The sequence below is a fragment of the Capra hircus genome, chromosome 5, assembly GCF_001704415.2.
Source record: "Capra hircus breed San Clemente chromosome 5, ASM170441v1, whole genome shotgun sequence".
Lineage (NCBI taxonomy): Eukaryota > Metazoa > Chordata > Mammalia > Artiodactyla > Bovidae > Capra > Capra hircus.
The window spans coordinates 7,223,731-7,246,294 of record NC_030812.1 but is presented as its reverse complement, the minus strand read 5'-3'; the positions used below and the strand labels follow the sequence as shown (position 1 = coordinate 7,246,294).

The following is a 22,564-nucleotide window of genomic DNA, read 5'->3' as shown; positions in this document are numbered from 1 at the left end:
TTTAACTTGCCTTATTACACTACCTGACATACTATCTCCATAGATCCTTGGGAAATCAAACTCTTAAATGTGTACTATAAATATTTTACAGTAGTAACAGGTATAGCCAAAAGGAATGTACATCAGGAAAACACATACACCAGCCTGAAAGCAGAAATGTTGATATCTTGGAATAGTTCATAGCTTCAAAATGTTGACTGTATTTTGGAGTTTAAATATATATGACTGCTAATAGTTCCTTCAGCTATTTTGCTAATTAGAGGTTGTGTCATACCCAAGATTAGAATCTTTCCCAAATGACTCCAGCATTTAACTTTTGCTCAAATGGATCTACAGGGTTTGTAAGTCTAGCATAATAACCACAGACACCAGGAATTGTGGAGACCAGTGATTGCACTATGTAGAACTCAATTAATTAATTTGGCTAAATGTCCCAATCATAATAAAAATGAGAACTAGTCCTGCAGAGTCAGCCACAGACTTAGAAAGTTCAGTCCAAACTCACATTTATAAACAGATTCTGTTACAAAATTTGCCCTGATTGCAATGAAACTTGATGTGTTTCTAGAAAGCAATTAAATTGCATTTTAATCATGACTGTGACCCATGGAGCCAAGTGATCTTTAGTTCTCAGAAGAACAAATTAAAACAAATTTAAAAATCCATTTGCTCTTCTCATTACCCTAATTTGACAGTGAGCCAGAGCTCTAGATCATTCATCAAAGTAATAAAAAGAGAAATGAGACTGAAGCCAAAAAAAAAAAGAGATGTTCTATTAAATTGAAGAACTACTTAAAATACATTTTACATTCATAAGTCTCAGAAGTAGTAATAAAAAAATGCTCACTGAACATGGAAGGTCATTGTTCTTTCCACATCCTAATTAATCTCATTTCTTCTGGTTTTTCATTAAATACTCTCTCAATTTGCCTATCCAGAATCAGTTTAATTACTATGGAAATGAGCATAAGTTAGAAAACCAAGACAAGGGGAAAATATTTCAAGTCAAGGCACCATCAGCAGTCCTTGTGGTCAAACACTGCATAATATGATTCATTATTAAAGTAGTGACTAGTTAACCATCAGTTAGACACTCTCCCAGTGAGTAAGATGGCACAAATAACTGCATCATAATCAGAGGGGCAAAACACATTTGCTTTGGCCTCACTTAGCTGTACCATCATTAACATTAAAAAAGGATCAATTTTCACACATTTTATACACTATTGATTTTCCAAACAGTACATAATGCACTGTCATTTATTATACTACACTGACTTTAAAATACATATTTCATAAAGAAGAAAAAGTTTTAAATGTTAAAGATAAAAGAATGACCCAGATTGACCTGGTGCTAACTACCCCACAAAAATCTGCCAATGTGTCTCAGTGCTGCTTCAAAATGTGCAATAATCAATGCAAGGCCATTTCAAAAAGCAATTATAATCTTGTTTTACTTCCAGAATTTGTGACCTGGAAAGAAGAGGGTCTTCAAAGTAATTTTTTTCCTTGATTTTCTCTAAGCCTAGAACCTAGACTTTAGCCCAGTCATAGCACTATATGTAACAAAACTAAATTAGAGGAACTCAAGGTCCATTTCATAATTTAACACAACAAGCTCATCCTCAAGAAGCATGTGGAAATCTACTTGGAAAAATTCAGTACTCTAACCATTTCATCCAGAAGTATGTCATTAAAAAAAAAAAATCAGAATGATAGGACAAAATATCACTGGGCATTTACTTTATTATCACTAATAAGCAATAAATTAGAGATATTAACTGACCTAGTAGGCTTTTTTTGACTGGTTGCAATTCCACTGTGATTAGACTGAGTTGCATATCTGGCTGCCAGACTGTATGAGGAGAAACAGAGAGATTGAATTAAAGAGATTCCTTGAGCATGGAAAGAAAGCACAAACTTACAAGAAAACTATGAGTTAATGAAATGCAATTGGAACATGTATAAACATGCATAAAGAATAAATTAATTAGAAAATTATGATATGTAACATACACACCATGACCATTGATTATGAACATACTATGAAATAATGCTGCGTACCCCTTAATAAGTGTGTTGTCAATGACTGTAAAATAATGGCTGTGTGACAATATTAGTGCCTTCTTAAGTAGTAGTATTTCATCTTATAAAGAATTCAACCTTTGTAAACAACAGTGAAAACTTCAGGAAAGCTAAAATTTGACTTATACCATAGCAAGATCTCTTTCTCAAAAAAAGATTCAAATAAAAAAAAGTATGAAATGAGAGTCATTATTTTATGAACTCTAATTAGAAAATTTTAACCTAAATACTATTTTGAATACCAAAAGTTAAAATATCTGGTTTCTCTCTAATAAGTTATTGCTGATCTCCAGTCCTGGATACAACATTTTAAGGAAGTGGTTAATAAAAGATACCTTTCCAGAGAAAGAGCTATGCAAAAACTGAAATTAAAATGGAGTCAAATTCTTCAAAAACAGACTGAACAACTACTTAGGACAATTTCTAGGCATTCTTAAATTACAGTTCTTAACGATTTTTTAAATCACAATCTTTGGTCAAAAATACACCAAAGAGCATCATGGAAACTGAGCTTTGAAGAGCAGTGGACACTTCATAAACAAAATCAACATCTGTGCTTCAGTTTGAACTGGGTTCCGAGTTACCTAATGGCTCTGAAACTAGGGTTCTGAGGACACAGTAAGACCCAGTGGCCCCAAACATTTGCACAAGTGCTGTGATGGCACGGGCTGCTGTGTGAGTAGAGAATCACTGTGCTGGTGAATGACGCCTCTACATGAAGCCAGCTGTACATGCACAGTTTTCAAGGCCTCCAAGGAGTGGGAACAACATGGGGGTGTTGGAATCAGGGTGGAAGGGTTGTGTGGAGCCCTGCTGTTCAGCCAATTGCTTTGCTGCCAAGCAGAGGGTATGTAATCAAAATGGTGATTAATGGTGTCCTTAAAATGGTGACATGTTTCCTAAGTAAACTCTGACTCCACAGAGGCAGCCTGTGGTGGGAGCATATAGATCCTTAGAACTGCCTGGCTAGAGAGGAATAAATACATCTTCATATCGAGGTAGCTTTTCAGAGCACTTGTTTTCAAGAGGATACATGATATATTCTCATTTGCAGAGAGTGCGTTCTGTATTCCAACGGCACTGGACACTAAGACAGCTGGCCACAATGGCCAAACTACACCTCAACTACCACAACATCAGAGGACAGCTTGAAAAACAGAAACAACAGAGCGTCACAGTAGAATGGGACATTCACTCAAAATTTAAATGTAAAAGTACCTGCAGTGACAAAAGAATCTTCTGTGAATGTGTCAACTGAGAAAAAGAGAACTAAAGGTTTACCCTGATGTCTTCTATCCTGTACCTTCCAAATTGAAGACAAATATTAGCAGGAGAGATGCCCATAAAAAAAATGCACATTCCCTAAGGGAGCTGAGGCCACCTCATTGATACTTTCCTCCATGATTTATAAAGTATCGTAATTTCTACTATGGAAGTGGAAACCAACAGCAAAATCGAGAGAAGTTAATTGGCCAAAATCCATTTGATTTTATTGCCCATGTGTCTTTTCTAAGTATCAGAGAATATAGGATTTCGTAGGTGGCTTAAGAGTAAAGAATCCACCTGCGAAAGAAGGAAACACGGGAGACCCAGGTTTGGTCCATGGGTCAGGAAGATCCCATGGAGGAGGAAATTGCAACCCATTCCCATATAGTTGCCTGGGAAATCCCATGGATAGAGGAGCTGCCGGGCTACAGTCCATTGGGCCACAAACAGTCGGACATGACTGAGCACATGCACATCAGGGAATAGTCTACAAGTTGCCTTTATTTTTGTACCCTATTCCCATTCTTTAAAAGTGGGGTTCTGCTCTATTCTCTCCTTGCAATTGTGAAACTGTTATTTGAAGAACACGAGAGTTTGATTCAGTTCTTAACATATTCTAATGTCTTTGACCATATTGTTCCCTCTGCCTTTCTGACTCTCTTTCATAAACTGTCATACTAAATAAACTCAATTGATCAGCCCACCATCCTTCTTGATCAGTTTCTCTTTCCTTCACCTCTTCCATTATCCATGTCTTAAAGACATGCTTTTTCATAGGCTATCTTTCCTCAAGCACTTGTATGCATTCTTTCATTTAAGTCTTACATAAGATTTCAGGTAAAATCAGCTAGAAAGTGAAAGTGTTAGTTGCTCAGTCATGTCCGACTCTTTGTAACCCCATGGAATGTAGCTCTCCAGGCTCCCCAGTCCGTGGAATTCTCCAGGCAAGAATACTGGAGTGGGTAGTCATACTCTTGGGCTTTCCTGGTGGCTCAGCGGTAAAGACTCTGCCTGCAATGCAGGACACCCGGTTCTATCCCTGGGTCGGGAAGATCTCCTGGAGTAGGGCATGGCAATCCACTCTGGTACTCTTGCCTAGAGAATCCCATGGACAGAGGAGCCTGGCAGGCCATAGGGTCGCACAAAGTCAGACATGACTGAAGCAGCTAAGCAGCAGCACCCATACCCTTATTCAGGGGATCTTCACCACCCGGGGATTGAACCCTGGTTCCTGCTGGGGTTAATAATCGAAGGCTGGAGTTAATATCTGCATCATATTGTCAGTGATTAACATCAAATGAGTAAAAGACACCCATTTCCATGAACTTCAAAATCAACTACCACACCAAACTCACCATTTTCTTTTTTAACTCCACGTTCTATTATTAATAGGTCCTTTCTTTCATTTCATGATTTCTGTTCACAAGATCACCATTTTATTTAACCCTCTGGGCTTGAAACCTCAATAGTCAACTCTTCCCTTTTTCCTTCCTTTTAATTATTGTAGATGTGCAATCAATATCCTGACATGCTGATTCGACCTCTACATATTTATTTGCATCTACCTTCTCCCTCAATTTTCATGTTTCCCATGCTAACTCAAGCCTCAACACTTCCCACAGCGACTCTAGTTCCTTTCATTTTTCTTAATTCTTTTTAACCTGGCTCTGACTCCCTGTGCAGCAGAAACATATTTTTTCCCACAATGCTTGTAATACCATTTCTCTAGTTTCATATTTACAAACTGGCTAGTAACGAAGTAGGTGAGTGGATACAGTTAAAACAATTTATTAATGAAATAGACACAAGGGACATGTAGACACAGCTATGAGGCAAGTGGGGGTAGATAAAATGAGTTAGAGCATCAGTCAACTAAGGATTTGCAGACATCTGGATGGAAGATTGTATCTTCTTTTCCAGAAATGTTATCAAAGGAAACTTCTAGTTAATAATTTGGATGGCAAAATGTATCAGAAACAAAAGAACAACAACAAAAATGTGTCCTATACTAAAGAAGCATCTTTTCATCTATCTAATGAAGTAGAATATCAAGGGAATGCTTGTTATTTCCTCTAACATGGAAGGGAAGAGGAGGAGTTTCCAGATAGCCAATTAAGCAAAGGATGAAATTCATCCGGTATTCAAAACACAGAAGGATCCCAACTGCCAGAACTATCTAAAACAGCTTCAGCACAAATCTCCACGTGGAATTACAATATCCACTTATTTATAAAGAAAGAATGCTTCTCAAAGTAAACAGATCCTGAATTTTGATTACCTATTTTTATTAACCACCAGAATCTCACTACTCAAAGTGTTGTCCATAGATGAATAAAACTGGCATGACATGGACCTTCTTAGAGGCTTCCTTGGTGGCTCATTTGGTAAAGAATCTGCCTGCAATGTGAGAAACCTGGGTTCCATCCCTGGACTGGGAAGATCCCTTCAAGAAGGGAATGACCTACTCCAGTATTCTGGCCTGGAGAATTCCATGGACTGTATAGTCCATGGGGTCACAAAGAGTTGGATGGACCTTCTTAAAATACTGGTCTGTTTCCCAATCAGCTGACTCAGAATCTGCATTTTAACAGGATTCCTATACATAATTGGGCTTCCCAGGTGGCACTAGTGGTAAGGAACCTGCCTGAATGCAGGTTCATCAATGCAGAAGACATAGCCTGTAGCCTGCCTCAGTCCATGGGAGATGGGTTCCATCTCTGGGTCAGGAAGACCCCCTGGAGGAGGGCATGGTAACCTACTCCAGTATTCTTGCCTGGAGAATCCCCTGGTCAGAGGAGTCTGGTGGGCTACAGCCCATAAGGTCACAGAGAGCTGGAGATGGCTGCAGAAACTAAGCATGCATCATCTCCCTTAGCTTTCTCAACACAACGCTCTCTCTTGAGCTACTCCTCCTCTTCCTTCCCAGACTCAGGGTCACTCACCATACTCAGCTTCTAAATTTTATACTATGACCACGAATATTTTCAAAGTCATAATCCTAGGCATCAGCTAATCTATTCCTCCATTATATCAAATCTCTATTTCATAATCCAATCTCAATTCTAAACCCAGCCTCTTTTCTAAAATATCTCATTATCTCCTAGATAATCTACCTGAATCTATCAGCTGCTAATAGATTTCTCCCAGATATTCCCCAAACGTTCAAACCTCAACTCCTTCTTCTTCCAAATCATCCTCTTTCTCTTTGCTGTTGCTATTTAAATTTAGTGTCAAATATTTTTTTTTTCCATGGAACAAAGAACTTAATCTTGATCTTGACCCACTCCATTCTTCCCTCTGTGTCATCCTTCTCATGGATTCTAATAATGACTCAGGTGACTAGTCTCTTTGTTATCAGTCCTTTTTTTCACAGCTAGTCAAATTCATTCTTCTCAGAGTCCACAGAACTAACTTTCCCAAGAAAGAATAGATGTCAACATTTTTCTCTGAACTTGCTGTTGACTCCCCATTGTCTGCAGGACAAAGTCCAAACTCTGTGATCTGGTTTACAGAGTGCTTCTGTGTGTCTCCTCAGACTTTCCTACAGCTTCCTCTCCTCCACCGCCACCCCGTGTTCTCCACTGTCACCATACCTCAGCCGTGGCCTGGGGCCTCTTCTCCCAGCTCCCTGATTTCCTCATGAGGTTTCCTTCAACCATTACTTCTCTTCCTCACATTATGATATCTTACTTCTACTTTAAGATCCTACTCAAATGTCACCTCCTTGTTGAGGCATTTCTCAAGTACTGTAGAGTTAGTTTTGTCCTCCATGAGTCCCCAGGTCTTTACTCATCTCTAAGTGTTTGGTTAATATGGAAATTTATCAGGGTAAATGTCTGTCTCCTGAAAAGATGGCATTGTTCACCAGGAAAAGGATTATGGTATGTTCATTTATGCCTTCCCAGTTCCTATCATGGGTGTGAAGTGAAGTAAAGTGAGGTCACTCAGTCGTGGCCAGCTCTTTGCAACCCTGTGGACTAGAGCCTACCAGGCTCCTCCGTCCACGGGATTCTCCAGGCAAGACTATTGGAGTGGGTTGCCCTTTCCTTCTCCAGGGGATCTTCCCGACCCAGGGATCCCACATTGCAGGCAGATGCTTTACCTTCTGAGCCACCAGGGAAGCCCATCATGGGTTGGCATGTGTTTAATACAAAATAATTGATTGCTATTTACTGGCTGCTGCTGCTGCTGCCAAGTCGCTTCAGTCGTGTCCAACTCTGTGCAACCCCATAGACGGCGCCCTACCAGGCTCCCCTGTCCCTGGGGTTCTCCAGGTAAGAACACCAGAGTGGGTTGCCATTTCATTCTCCAATGCATGAAAGTGAAGTCGAATCAGTTGTGTCCTACTCTTAGCAACCCCATGGGCTGCACCCTACCAGGCTCCTCTGTCCATGGAATTTTCCAGGCAAGAGTACTGGAGCAGTATCATTCAACAATGGGTTTCCCAGGTGGCTCTAGTGGTAGAGAACATGCCTGCCAAATGTGGGAGAAGAAGAGACGTGTTCAATCCCTGGGTCAGGAATATCCCCTGGAGGAGGTCATGGCAACCCACTCCAGTATACAACAATGGTAATTACATCACCATTTTATAACCAAGTGAAATTGTTTTAAGAATGGAATTCTCAAAATTATGCTAAAGGAGGGAAAACAACATGTCCTTCCTTAATAAGTGATGTTAGCCTTTATCATTTATTATTCGCAATAGTCCTGCAAAGTTAATGCTCTATTCATCACTGAAAAATATGAAATTGATACCTTTAAACATTAACTCACTTGTACAAGTTATGCATATTATAAATGATAGTACTGAAGTTTAAATGTTTGTCTGTTGAATTCTATAAACTAGGCTGTGTTCTACTATGATATATTATTTACTTGCAAATTACAACTGGCAATATTTTAATGCTTATTTGTCTATGAATTCATTGCCCTTTGGATTTGTGAATAACTCCTTCAGGGTATCATCTTTTCCAGTGTCAAATACATCTACTTTCAATAGACACTCTTCAGCATTCAGAGAGAGAATATTAGATTGTTTCATTCAACAAGTTACTTTATGCAGAAATATTAAATAGGCAGTAAAAGAAACTTTAAATTGTAAGGTATTTTTAGTATCCAGGCAGCTCGCCTCAAAAATCCCCCAATTAAGCACTATATTTAAAATTTTTAAGCCACGTTTTAGTAAGAACCAGAATATGTCATACTATTTATAACTTGCCACTCTTATGTTCATTACACATATAATTAAGCAATCAATCACAGAACTTTTGAACTTTTTCTGCTGAGCACTATGGTAACCTCAAAATCTCTGGCCAGGATTCCAGGAACTCATATTAATTAAAAGGCTTGGAATGAGTGTAAAAACTTCCTTGATTCCTTCTTTTATGCTCTCATTAAAATATAAAGAAGATTTTGAGTGGTTCAGTGCAGGACTTTTTAGAAGATTCTATTTCTGTTGTAATTATTCTAACAGTGGACTTCCACACAGCAGTAAAAACTATATAATCTTATTAGTTAGCTTTCATCTTCAAAAATCAAAATGGACCCAGATATAAGCTTCTGAATATCTCATTTATTCAGTCACTCAGTCATGTCCGACTCTTTGTGACCCCATAAACTGCAGCATTCCAGGCTTCCTCATCCTTCACTATCTTCTGGGGTTTGGTCAAATTCATGTCCACTGAGTCGATGATGCCATCCAATCATCTTATCCTTTGTCATCCCGTCCTCCTCCCACCCTTTATCTTTCCCAGCATCAGGTTTTTTCCAAAGAGTCAGCTTTTCGCATCAGTTGGCCAAAGTACGGAAACTTCAGCTTCAGCATCAGTCTTTCCAATGAATATTCAGGGTTGATTTCCTTTAGGATGGACTGGTTTGATCTCCTTGCAGTCCAAGGGACTCCCAGGAGTCTTCTCCAGCACCACAATCTGAGAGCATCAATTCTTTGATGCTGAGCCCAACATTATGGCCCAACTTTCACATCCATACATGACTACTGGAAAAACCATATCTTTGACTATACAGACCTTTGTTGGCAAAGTAATGTCTCTGCTTTTTAATTTGTCTAGGTTTGTCTTAGCTTTTCTTCCAGGGAGAAAATATCTTTTAATTTCATGGCTTCAGTCACCATCCGCAGTGATTTTGGAGACAAAGAAAATAGTCTGTCACTCTTTCCATTTTTTCCCATCTATTTGCATTGAAATAATGTCATGATATTCCTTTTTTGAATGCTGAGTTTTAAGCCAGCTTTTTTCCCTCTCCTCTTTCACTTTCATTAAGAGACTCTTTTCCTCTTTCCTTTCTGCCATTAGGGTGGTGTCATCTGCATATCTGAGGTTATTGATATTTTTCCTGGCAATCTTAATTCCAGCTTGTAATTCATCCAGCCTGGCATTTCTCATGATGTACTCTGCATGGAAATTGAATAAGTAGGGTGACAATATATAGCCATGACATACACTTTTCTCAATCTGGAACAAGTCTGTTGTTCCATGTCTGATTCTACCTATTGCTTCTTGACACTCATACAGGTTTCTCAGGAGGTAGGTAAGGTGATCTGGTTTTCCCATCTCCTTAAGAACTTTCCAAGGTTGTTGTGATCCACACAGTCAAAGGCTTTAGCATAGTCAATGAAGCAGAAACAGATGTTTTTCTGGAATTCTGTTGCTTTTTCTATGATTGAACAGATATTGGCAATTTGATTTCTGGTTCCTCTGCCTTGTATAAATCTCATTTGAGACAGTTAATATTTGAATTGTCTTAATTGGTGCTTAATTAGTATGATAATTAAATACTCAGATAGGAACCTGGAGAGGCACATCAACTTACTAACAAATTGAGACTTTGTACTGAATATAGCATAGAATACCAAAAAGTTTAAATTGTAGAATAAATAATAAATTTCCACGTTAGTGAGATCCTATTCTTCAATATGTAATGAAAAAATTGGGGGACAAAAGAGGTTGGGATGTTTAGTAAGCTTGGAACCAGACTCATAAGAAATCACTGCTACTGCTCAGGAAGGATTTGATGCTACCCCTGGCCTAAATGGAGGCAGAGGCACAGGAAATAAGAAAAAAATGACTAATGAGATAAGTTATAATCATAAACGTAGGAACTGAAGGAAAAAACCGAAGACAGCTCCTGGACCTTGGCTTGAGCTGGTAGTACAGTTATATAAGAGCAGAGAAAAGAGATGTCACATCCTTGATACAGTGTAAAAAGAAGAAGAAGAAGAAAAAGACTCCACTTGTAACTAATGTCACTAGTCAAAGGATGAATAAATAATGGGAAATACTAGAAAGATGGATATTCACAGGTGGGTAAATCCACTTTCACAGCAGAGAGAAAGATCACTTCATGATCTTATTATAATAGCTCTCTTATAAAGCACACAAGACTTTTGGATACTGAGTGAATCAATAAATAAAGAAGACACTGACTTCATACCCCTAAGGTATTTAAAGTGGCAGATGCACATAGATATTGAGAAATTTGATTGAGTTTTGTGTTCCGCTTATTCTAATAAGCATATATTGATATTATCCACCAATTAATAAACTATTAAAAATACTATTATTGACCACTAACAAAGTATCAGCATTTTTCTGACCACAAAGTTTCAATATGGAAAATTAGGTTTAGACATGCAGGGATCACCACTTCACTCAGAGAAGTATAACCCTAAAGACCATGTATTTTAATTCAAACCCTTCCTAAAAACATGATATTTTACGGAAACTGAATTGACTTCAAGCTTGGAAGGAGAAGCTCAACAATATTAGGCAAGTGTGACAATATTAGGCAAAAAGTGACACATTCAAATATTTATTCTCTGTGAATTATTAAAATAAAATGCCAGTAGTAAAGATCTATCATAATATATTGGTTAATAGCACAGTCTCTAGAATGCTCTACCTGAATCCTAGCTCAGCTGTTCTCTGTGCCTGTGTCCTTGTGGGTTAAATAAGGATGACAATGTTACCTACCTCATGGTTTTCATAAGGATTAAATTGTAAATCACTTAGAAAGGTGGCCAGTAGAAATAAGTGTTGGAACAGTTGAAAAGACAACTCAGTGGAATTCAGATGAATGTTTGGAAGTCCCTGGATTCACCAAGCCCCCATGTGAGGTTCTATAAATAGTCTGGTGAATTCAGTACAACATAACTTCCTATGTTCTTATAATTACCCTGCCCGCCTGTGCTTGGTCTTAATCTCAACACCACATTCTTTGCTCCCACCTATCACTTTCAATGTTACTACATTCTTATTCTAAGACCAACAAGCATGGATTCCTCAGGGCAGTATGTGAGCTTTAACTCTGGCTGTCAGTCTCCTGGTTTATAATTACTTTGAGACCATGGGTTCTTGTAAGCAAATACAGTTGTCTTAATCCCCTTCAAACCTCCCTGGATACCACTCACTCTTTTTGTTTCCTAAACTCAGTAGCCAGCCCTATAGGTCATAATATTATAAAGAATCATCAGAAATTGTCCCAGTAGGGCACCCATGAACCACCATTCCCATCACAATAGGCAGAGGATAAGCCTTTCAGAATCTATAATTTGCAGCACTGTATATAATCCTCAAAGTATCTCAAATACATAAATTTCATGAATGTTTTATTTTGTGATATGTCATTAGATGAAAATACAGTTTTGATATGTTTAATCCTACATTTGCTTTAATATTCAACCACAGTTTTGTGTTAGATCTGTACTCAAAATTTCACAACTAATTAGAAAGACAAATATAACATGCCTCAGAAACAACAACAAAAATAATTTGCCTTTAAGAAGGTAGCTAATGGGCTTGCACAATTTAAATACTTTGCAAAACAAACAAAAGGAACAATCTCTTGTTTGCTTACTTGACCAGTAAACTTTTGCTGTCTCCAGAGTTTGTTTTGAGACCTCATTTTCTTTACCGAAATGGAAGAGCAAGATCTTCTCTTTCTGAGTAATCTCTTCCATTTCTCTTGTTTCAGCCAACAAACCATTGCTAAGATAATGTTCCCAGGCCTGTAGAGCTGGCCCTGACCTTTCCCCTGGGCTCCAGAGCCTCATATTTGATATCACCATCTACAAATCCCAGTGAAATATCAAATTCATAAAGGCCAAAGCTAAACTTCTTTCTCTGCATCTCCTTCTCATGTGTTTCTCCCACAGCATTACTTTTTCTTTTCCTTATTAAAAGACATCACCACCAATGAGCCAGCAAAATTAGAAACATGATGATTTTTTGGCCCTTATCTCCAAACAGCCCAAATCCATTTTCCTCATGCTACCCTCATGCCTACTAGCATTAAACTGTTCAAACTCCTCTCCTCAAAGAATATCTTTTCTCTACATTGTCATCAAGGTCAAGTTCCCAATTTATAAATAGAATCATCTTTCCTCTGTTATAAAATTCCCAAAGCAACTCCCTTTACCTTGAATAAAGAACAGTCAGCTCCTAGACAAAGCATCCAGAGACCCATAAATTGACCTCTGCCTCATTCTCTATCCTGTCATCAAACCCTGTGACAATTTAAACCCAGAGCTATAATTGCTTGGTACTCCTATCATTAAGAAGTGGGGTCTTGGGCTCCTCAGGATTCACCACGAGGGGGGGCAGCATCTGCTGGATTGCACTTTTGGGAGCCCTCATTCACGTTTGGAGGCCAGAAATCGCTGAGGTCTGTGTCATTTCTTGTTTGTTGATATGGCTGGAGATGGTTTCATTTCACACAGCAACCATACCTACCAACTATATTTACTGCAGGTAGCCTTAAAAGCCTTGTCTCTCCTGACCTCACTCTTCACCCAGGCTCTACTGTGAAATTTGGGGAGGTGAAATATCAGAAAATTAGAAAAGGCAAGCACTTTGGTCCTGCTACTGGCTGTTGGCCCCACTGCCCCGATAAAGTTTGATACATTGGTTGTCATCTAAACAACAAACAAAACAAAAATACAAGCCCAATTATCAGCAGACAGGATTACCATCTCACTCAGCCTTGCCCATCAGAGCAGGAAAAAAAAAGAAAAAATACTGAGCACAAATCTCACCCTATACAAAGCTTACACAAACCCTGGACCAACATTAGGAGGGCAGAAACCAAAAGGAAGAAAGAATTCAACCTTGAAGACTGGGAAAATGAGACCTCAAACACAAAAAGTTAAAAAAAAAAAAATGAACAGGCAGAGAAATGCTACACAAATGAAGGAACAAACTAAAAACACAGAAATCCAAATAAATGAAGAGGAAATAGGCAAACTACATGAAAAAGAATTCAGAATAATGATAGTAAAGATGATCAAAAACCTTGACAACAAAATGGAGAAAATGCAAGAATCAATTAACAAAATCTAGAAGAATTAAAGAATAAACATACAGAGACAACACAATTACTGAAATTAAAAACACTCTAGAAGGAATCAATAGCAGAATATCTGAAGCAGAAGAACGAATTGGTGAGCTGGAAGATAAAATGATAGAAATGACATCTGAAGAGCAGAATAAAGTAAAAAGAATGAAAAGAGCTGATGATAGTCTCAGAGACCTCTGGGACAATATCAAACATACCAAAATTTTAATTATAGGGGTCACAGAAAAAGAAGAGCAAAAGAAAGGGTATGAAAAAATTTTTGAAGAAATTATAGTTGAAAATTTCCCCAACATGGAAAAAAAAATAGTCAATCAAGTTCAAGAAGCATAAAGCATCCCATACAGGATAAACCGAAGGAGAAACATGCCAAGACACATACTAATCAAACTAACAAAGATTAAACACAAAGGATAAATATTAAAAGCAGCAAGAGAGAAGTAACAAGCAACATACAAGGGAAACCCTATAGACTAAACAGCTGATCTTTCAGCAGAAATTCTGTAGGCCAGCAGAGAATGGCAGGATATATTTAAAGTACTGAAAGGGGAAAATCTACAACCAAGATTACTGTACCAGGCAAGGATATACAAAATTGATGGAGAAATAAAAAGCTTTTCAGACAAGCAAAAGTTAAGAGAATTCAGTACCACCAACTAGCTATACAATAAGTGTTAAAGGGACTTATATAGTCAAGAAATACAAAAGATCTACAGAAGAAAAAATATCTACAAAATCACTCCCAAACGATTAAGAAAATGGCAAGAGAAACATATATATCAAGAATTACTTTAAATGTAAATGAATTAAATGCTCCAACCAAAAGACACAGACTGGCTGAATGGATATGAAAACAAAACCCATATATATGCTGTCTACAAGAAACCCACTTCAGTCCTAAAGACACATATAGATGGAAAGTAAGAGGATGGAAAAATATATTCCATGCAAATGGGAAGCAAAAGAAAGCTGGAGTAGCAATCCTCATATCAAACAAAATAAACCTTAACATAAAGAAGATTACAAGAGATAAGGAAAGACACTACATAATGATCATGGGATCAATCCAAGAGGAAGACATAACAATTGCGAATATCTATGAATTCAACATAGCACCTCAATGCAGAAGACAAACACTAACAGAAATAAAAGGAGAAATTGACAGTAACACAATAATAGAATAATAGTAGGAGACTTTAACAGCCCACTCACACCAATGGACAGATCATCAAAACCGAAAATTAATAAGGAAACACAAGTTTTAAATGTTACATTAGATGAGATGGATCTCATTGATATCTTCAGGACATTCCATCCAAATGCAGAAGAACACACCTTCTCAAATGCACATGGAACATTCTCCAGGATAGGCCACATCTTGGGACACAAATCAAACATCAGCAAATTTAAGAAAACCAAAATCATATCAAGAATCTTTTCTGACCACAATGCTTTGAGACAAGATATCAATTACTAGGAAAAAAAAAACTGTAAGAAACACAAACACATGGAGATTAAACAATACATTTTTAAATAACCAACAGGTTACTGAAGAAATCAAAAGTGAAATCAAAAAATTTCTAGAAACAAATGACAATGAAAACATGACAACTCAAAACCTAAGGGATGCAGCAAAAGCGGTTCTAAGAGGGACGTTTATAGCCACACAATCCCACCTCAAGAAACAAGAAAAACATTGAATAGACAACCTAACTTTACACCTAAAACAACTGAAAAAAGAACAACCCCCCTCCCCAAAATTAGTAAAAGGAAATTATAAGACACTGGTGAAAAAAATCAAAGAAGGCATAAACAGATGGAGAGATATTCCATGTTCCTGGGCAGGAAGAATCAATATTGTGAAAATTACTATACTACCAAATGTAATCTACAGATTCAGTGCAATCCCTATCAAATTACCAATGGCATTTTTCACAGAACTAGAACAAAAAATTTCCCAAATCATATGGAAAAACAAAAGACCCTGACTAGACAAAGCAGTCTTGAGAAAGAAGAGTGGAGCTGGAGGAATTAACCTTCCTGATTTCAGATTATACTGCATAGCTACAGTCATCAAGACAGTATGGTACTGGCACAAAAACAGAAATATAGACCAATGGAACAAGATAGAAAACCCAGAAAAAAACCCATGCACCTATGGGTACCTTATTTTTGACAAAGGAGGCAAGAATATACAACGGGGCAAAGACAGCCTCTTCAATAAACTGTGCTGGGAAAACTGGACAGCTACATGTAAAAGAAGGAAATTAGAATACTTCCTAACACCATACACAAAGATAAACTCAAAATGGATTAAAGATCTAAATGTAAGACCAGAAACTCTTAGAGGAACACATAGGCAGAACACTCGACATAAATCAAAGCAAGATCCTCTATGACCCACCTCCAAGAATAATGAAAATAAAAACAAAAGTAAACAAGTGGGACCTGATTAAACTTCAAAGCTTTTGCACAGCAAAGGAAACTATGAAGTGAAGTGAAGTGAAGTCGCTCAGTCATGTCCAACTCTTTGCGACCCCGTGGACTGTAGCCTGCCAGGCTCTTGTGTCCATGGGATTCTCCAGGCAAGAATACTGGAGTGGGTTGCCATTTCCTTCCCCAGAGATCTTCCCGACCCAGGGATTGAAACCGGGTCTCCCGCATTGGAGGCAGACACTTTAACCTCTGAGCCACCAGGGAAGCCCAAGTCAGGTGAAAAGAAAACTCTCAGGATGGGAGAAAATAATACCAGATGAAACAACTGACAAAGGATTAATTTCCAAAATATACAAGCAGCTCATACAACTCAATATCAGAAAGAAAAAAAAAAAGATTGAATCAAATACTGGGAAAAAGACCTAAACAGACAGTTCTCCAAAGACACATAGATGGCTAATCAAACATATGAAAAGTTGCTCAACATTGTTCATTATTAGAGAAATGCAAATCAAAACTACAATGAGATATCACCTCACACAGGTCAGAATGGCCATCATCAAAAAGTCTACAAACAATAAATGCTGGAGAGGGTATGGAGAAAAGGGAATCCTCTTGCACTTTCGGTGGGAATGTAAATTGATACAGCCACTATGGAAGGCGGTGTGGAGATTCCTTAAAAAACTTGGAATAAAACCACCATATGACCCAGTAATCCCACTCCTAGGCACATACCCCAAGGAAGCCAAAATCAAAAAAGACACATGTGTCTCATTGTTCATGGAAGCACTATTTACAATAGTTAGACCATGAAAGCAACCTAGATGTCCACTGACAGATGAATGGATAAAGAAGTTGTAGTACATATACACAATGGAATATTTTCAGCCATAAAAAGGAATGTCTTTGAGTCAGTTCTAATGAAATGGATGAACCTAGAGCCTATTATACAGAGTGAATTAAGTCAGAAAGAGAAAGATAAATACCATATTCTAACACATATACATGGAATCTAGGAAAATGGTACTGAAGAATTTATTTACAGGGCAGCAATGGAGAAATAGTCATAGAGGATATACTTATGGACATGAGGAGAGGGGAAGAGATGGTGAGATGTATGGAAAGAGTAACATGGAAACTTACATTACCATATGTAAAATAGATAGACAACTGGAATTTGCTGTATGGCTCAGGAAACACAAACAGGGGCTCTGTATCAACCTGGAGGGGTGGGATGGGAAGGAAGATGGGAGGGAGGGTCAAAAGAGAGGGGATATATGTATACCTATAGCTGATTCATGTTGAGTTTGACGAAAACAACAAAATTCTGTAAAGCAATTATCCTTCAATTAAAAAATAAATTAATTTTTGAATCTATAGGTTGCTTTGGGTAGTATATTCATTTTCACTATATTGATTCTTCCAATCCATGAACATGGTATATTTTTCCATCTATTAGTGTCCTCTTTGATTTCTTTCACCAGTGTTTTATAGTCTTCTATATATAGGTCTTTAGTTTCTTTAGGTAGACATATTCCTAAGTATTTTACTCTTTTCATTGCAATGGTGAATGGAAATGTTTCCTTAATTTCTTTTTCTATTTTCTCATTATTAATATACAGGCATGCAAGGGATTTCTGTGTGTTGATTTTATATCCTGCAAATTTACTATATTTATTAATTAGCTCTAGTAATTTTCTGGTGGAGTCTTTAGCGTTTTCTATGTAGAGGATCATGTCATCTGCAAACAGTGAGAGTTTAACTTCTTCTTTTCCAATTTGGATTCCTTTTATTTCTATTTCTGCTCTGATTGCTGTGGCCAAAACTTCCAGAACTATGTTGACTAGTAGTGGTGAAAGTGGGCACCCTTGTCTTCTTCCTGACTTTAGGGGAAATGCTTTCAAATTTTCACCATTGAGGATTAATGTTTGCTGTGGGTTTGTCATATATAGCTTTTATTATGTTGAGGTATGTTCCTTCTATTCCTGCTTTCTGGAGAGTTTTTATCATAAATGGATGTTCAATTTTGTCAAAGGCTTTCTCTGCATCTATTGAGATAATCATATCGCTTTTATTTTCAATTCGTTAATGTGGTGTATTACATAGATCAATGGAACCAAATAGAAAGCCCAGAGATAAATCCACCTACCTATGGACACCTTATCTTCGACAAAGGAGGCAAGAATATACAATGGAGTAAAGACAATCTCTTTAACAAGTGGTGCTGGGAAAACTGGCCAACCACTTGTAAAAGAATGAAACTAGATCACTTTCTAATACCGCACACGAAAATAAACTCAAAATGGATTAAAGATCTAAATGTAAGACCAGAAACTATAAAACTCCTAGAGGAGAACATAGGCAAAACACTCTCTGACATAAATCACAGCAGGATCCTCTATGACCCACCTCCCAGAATACTGGAAATAAAAGCAAAAATAAACAAATGGGACCTAATTAAAATTAAAAGCTTCTGCACAACAAAGGAAACTATAAGCAAGGTGAAAAGACAGCCTTCGGAATGGGAGAAAATAATAGCAAATGAAGCAACTGACAAACAACTAATCTCAAAAATATACAAGCAACTCCTGCAGCTCAATTCCAGAAACATAAATGACCCAATCAAAACATGGGCCAAAGAACTAAATAGACATTTCTCCAAAGAAGACATACAGAAGGCCAACAAACACATGAAAAGATGCTCAACACCACTCATTATCAGAGAAATGCAAATCAAAACCACAATGAGATACCATTTCATGCCAGTCAGAATGGCTGCGATCCAAAAGTCTACAAGCAATAAATGCTGGAGAGGGTATGGAGAAAAAGGAACCCTCCTTACACTGTTGGTAGGAATACAAACTAGTACAGCCACTATGGAGAACAGTGTGGAGATTCCTTAAAAACCTGGAAATAGAACTGCCTTATGACCCAGCAATCCCATTGCTGGGCATACACACGGAGGAAACCAGAATTGAAAGAGACACATGTACCCCAATTTTCATCGCAGCACTGTTTATAATAGCCAGGACGTGGAAGCAACCTAGATGTCCATCAGCAGATGAATGGATAAGAAAGCTGTGGTACATATACACAATGGAGTACTACTCAGCCATTAAAAAGAATACATTTGAATCAGTTCTAATGAGGTGGATGAAACTGGAGCTGATTATACAGAGTGAAGTAAGCCAGAAAGAAAAACACCAATATAGTATACTAATGTATATATATGGAATTTAGAAAGATGGTAACAATAACCCTGTATGCGAGACAGCAAAAGAGACACAGATGTATAGAACAGTCTTTTGGACTCTGTGGGAGAGGGAGAGGGTGGGATGATTTGGGAGAATGGCATTGAAACATGCATATTATCATACAAGAAACGAATCACCAGTCTAGGTTCGATGCAGGATACAGGATGCTTGGGGCTGGTGCACTGGGATGACCCAGAGGGATGGTACGGGGAGGGAGGTGGGAGGGGGGTTCAGGATTGGGAACACGTGTACACCTGTGGTGGATTCATGTTGATGTATGGCAAAACCAATATAATATTGTAAAGTAAAAAAAATAAATAAATTATAAAATAAAAAATAAATTAATATTTAAAAGTAAAATAAAATTAATGATTAAAAAAAGATGTGCGGTCTTTGTCCCACCCACTCTCCCTTTGAAGATGGGTGGTCTTGCCACTGCTTTCGATCAGTAGGTCATCATATTTGAAGTACAATGTCCCTGAGATGCCCATGCTGGTGAGGATATATGCTGTCACTATTGCAATTAAGCTGCTGGACAAGTGAGTGAAAAAGTCACCTTGGAAGTGATTCTCCAATCAAAGATGTTTTGCCTCCTACCAGTCTGTGACATGCCAGCCATTCCACCCTTTCCCGTGAAAGTTCCAGACACAGTGGAGTAGAGAGAAGATTTTCCTGCTGTGCCCTGTCTAACTCCTAAGCCTACATTATCCATGAGTCTAAGAAAATCATTATCACTCTGGGCCAAAATACTTTATATAGCAAGAGATACCTAGAACACATTTCTACTTTCACTTCCGCCTCGGCCAAAAAGTGGCAGCTTCCTGAGTGTGAAATGGCATCCTTCACCAGTGGCCTTTGTTCGGACTCCTGTACACTGTTGTAGTAGTCTGTACACTTCACCGAACCATCTGTTTAAACATCTAGTTTCTCTGTTAGTTGGTGGGTGATGTGAAAGATTAAAGCATCGACAGATCTCACCTGCACATCTAGCATAATTCTTGGTGCACAGAGGGGGCTGAATCTTTTATTTGCTGAAAGGTCACATATGAGCTTTCAAATCACCAATAAAAAAGAACATTGTGCTCTAAGGTAATATATGAAAGATCATTAGAACAATATTGTTTTTCATTAAGCCATATGGTATTCTTGGACTATGCCCAACTGTATAGTGACTAGCTCATCAAACATAAAAACAAGTCATAAAGACAGTAATTTTTAAAATAGATGTACTTAATAAATATAACTGGTTATATATATGTTAACCAGAGCAATTTTCATATTATGTAGGTTTTTACAACTCATCTATATTAAGAAACTTTATACAAAACTATCTTAGAATCAACTATCTTTCCTCCCTTTAGTCTACATAACTTTAGGTTTGGAGTCACACAGATATTTTAAGAGTGGAAATCCCTATACAAAATCCCTCTCAGACCTTTAGTACTCTATTCCCAAAGAAAGGGAAACGATGCTTAATCATAACATCACATTGTTCTCTTAACAACACTATTCCCAAGGAGCCAAAGAGGAATACAAAGAAACAAATTTTATAACAGGAGGTAAGACATTTCTTGAGCATAAATTTTGGTGTAATTTTTTACCTCCAAATTTTACCTTTCTTTTGTAAGTCAGTATCATGTGAAGAAGATAGGAATTATTTCCTTTCAAATTTACTAAATAAGGCTTGAGAGAAATCAGGAATAAATTCCCCAAGATGTACTATAATTAACACATTGCAAGAAAGTTTTAAACTAGGATGTTTATACAAAATAACAAACACTGAAGACAATAGGGCACATTCCCTAAAATTTTTTAAGACTGAGATAGATTGAAATATATTTCCTTATATATCCTATGACTGCCAAGGGTAGAAATGAAGCCAGATTTTCAGAATAAATATTATTTAAACCAAATTCTTCCTTTAGTAGATATAGTTTCCCTTCTGTAGGATCATTGGGCAATGTTATAAAATGATAACTGACAAGGTAATAGCTCTAAAAAAGAGGAAAGTGTTCAGACACTTCAAAATGGCTTTTTGTACCTTATTCAAAAATATTTAAGACATTTTGTAACAGCTACTCACTTCAGAGCATTTTTTAAAAATATATTGTCCCTACACATAAATTTTGCTGAGACGTCACTAAAAACAGTTATTGCCTAATCCATAAATGAGTCAGAAACTTAGCCTTCATCCACATGTGTTTCTTTTTAGCAGCTGGGTGGCTGAAATATCATCCTGATTACACATGAGACAGGTTACTGTGATAACTTATCCTATTAGTGAAATATGGTATGTAAATATCTTACAACCTCTGTCGAATCTTAAATTACAGCTGACAGTTAATCAGGCCACCTGCATGGTCTGCTTTTGTGGGACCTCAAAACAGTAACTACAGAGAGAGATGCCTGGATAAGATATTACTGCATCAAAGTCTCACGCTCTTTTAGGAATGCAGAACTTCAAGATAAAGGAGAACTCAGGAAACCAGGCTCATATTTCTCTCACAATGTTACCACAAATTAGGTTTTCCACACTGCTTCTACTTACATGTAGCTCAAAACACTATGCTGCTGCATGGATCTTTTCCATTTACAACTTTTAGTGTGGAGGAAAATTATATCCCAATGCATTCAGTGCTCCATTCCAAAGGTCCATTTTAATGCAACTACCTCAAAAAACAAAAAGTGGACTCTCAATACTGTTAGATAAAACTATTTTTAAAAAATTATTGATTTCTGTTGGAGTATAGTGGATTTCATGTTGTGCTAGCTTTAGGGGTACAGCAAAGTGATTCAGCTATAAGTTAACATGTATAAATGTGTGTTAGTCATTCAATCATGTCTGACTGTTTGTGACCCCATGGGCTGTCAGGCTCCTCTTTTCATGGAATTCTCCAGGCCAGAATAGTAGAGTGGGTAGCCATACCCTTCTCCAGGGGATCTTCCTGACCCAGGGATCGAACCTGGGTCTCCCACATTGCAGGCAGATTCTTTACTGTCTGAGTCATCAAGGAAGCCCATTTTATATATATAAAAGAATCTGAAAACTAATGTATATATATAGAAGAGAATCTGCAAAGTAATTTTCAGATTCTCTTCTATATATATTGGTTATTACTATTTTAAGCAAAAAAATAAATAAAATAACAAACGTTGGC

General features: G+C 37.5%; 1 protein-coding gene across 8 annotated transcripts in view; it reads right to left on the bottom strand.

Moving 5' to 3' along the window:
- NAV3 (neuron navigator 3) overlaps positions 1-22,564 on the bottom strand; it is a 619,023-nt gene that overhangs the window by 220,949 nt on the left and 375,510 nt on the right. For all 8 annotated transcript variants that reach the window (XM_013963653.2, XM_013963652.2, XM_005679745.3 and 5 more), the window contains exon 6: positions 1,787-1,855. In XM_013963653.2, the coding sequence (XP_013819107.2) occupies positions 1,787-1,855 (69 nt within the window). The remainder of the gene's footprint in view (positions 1-1,786; positions 1,856-22,564) is intronic.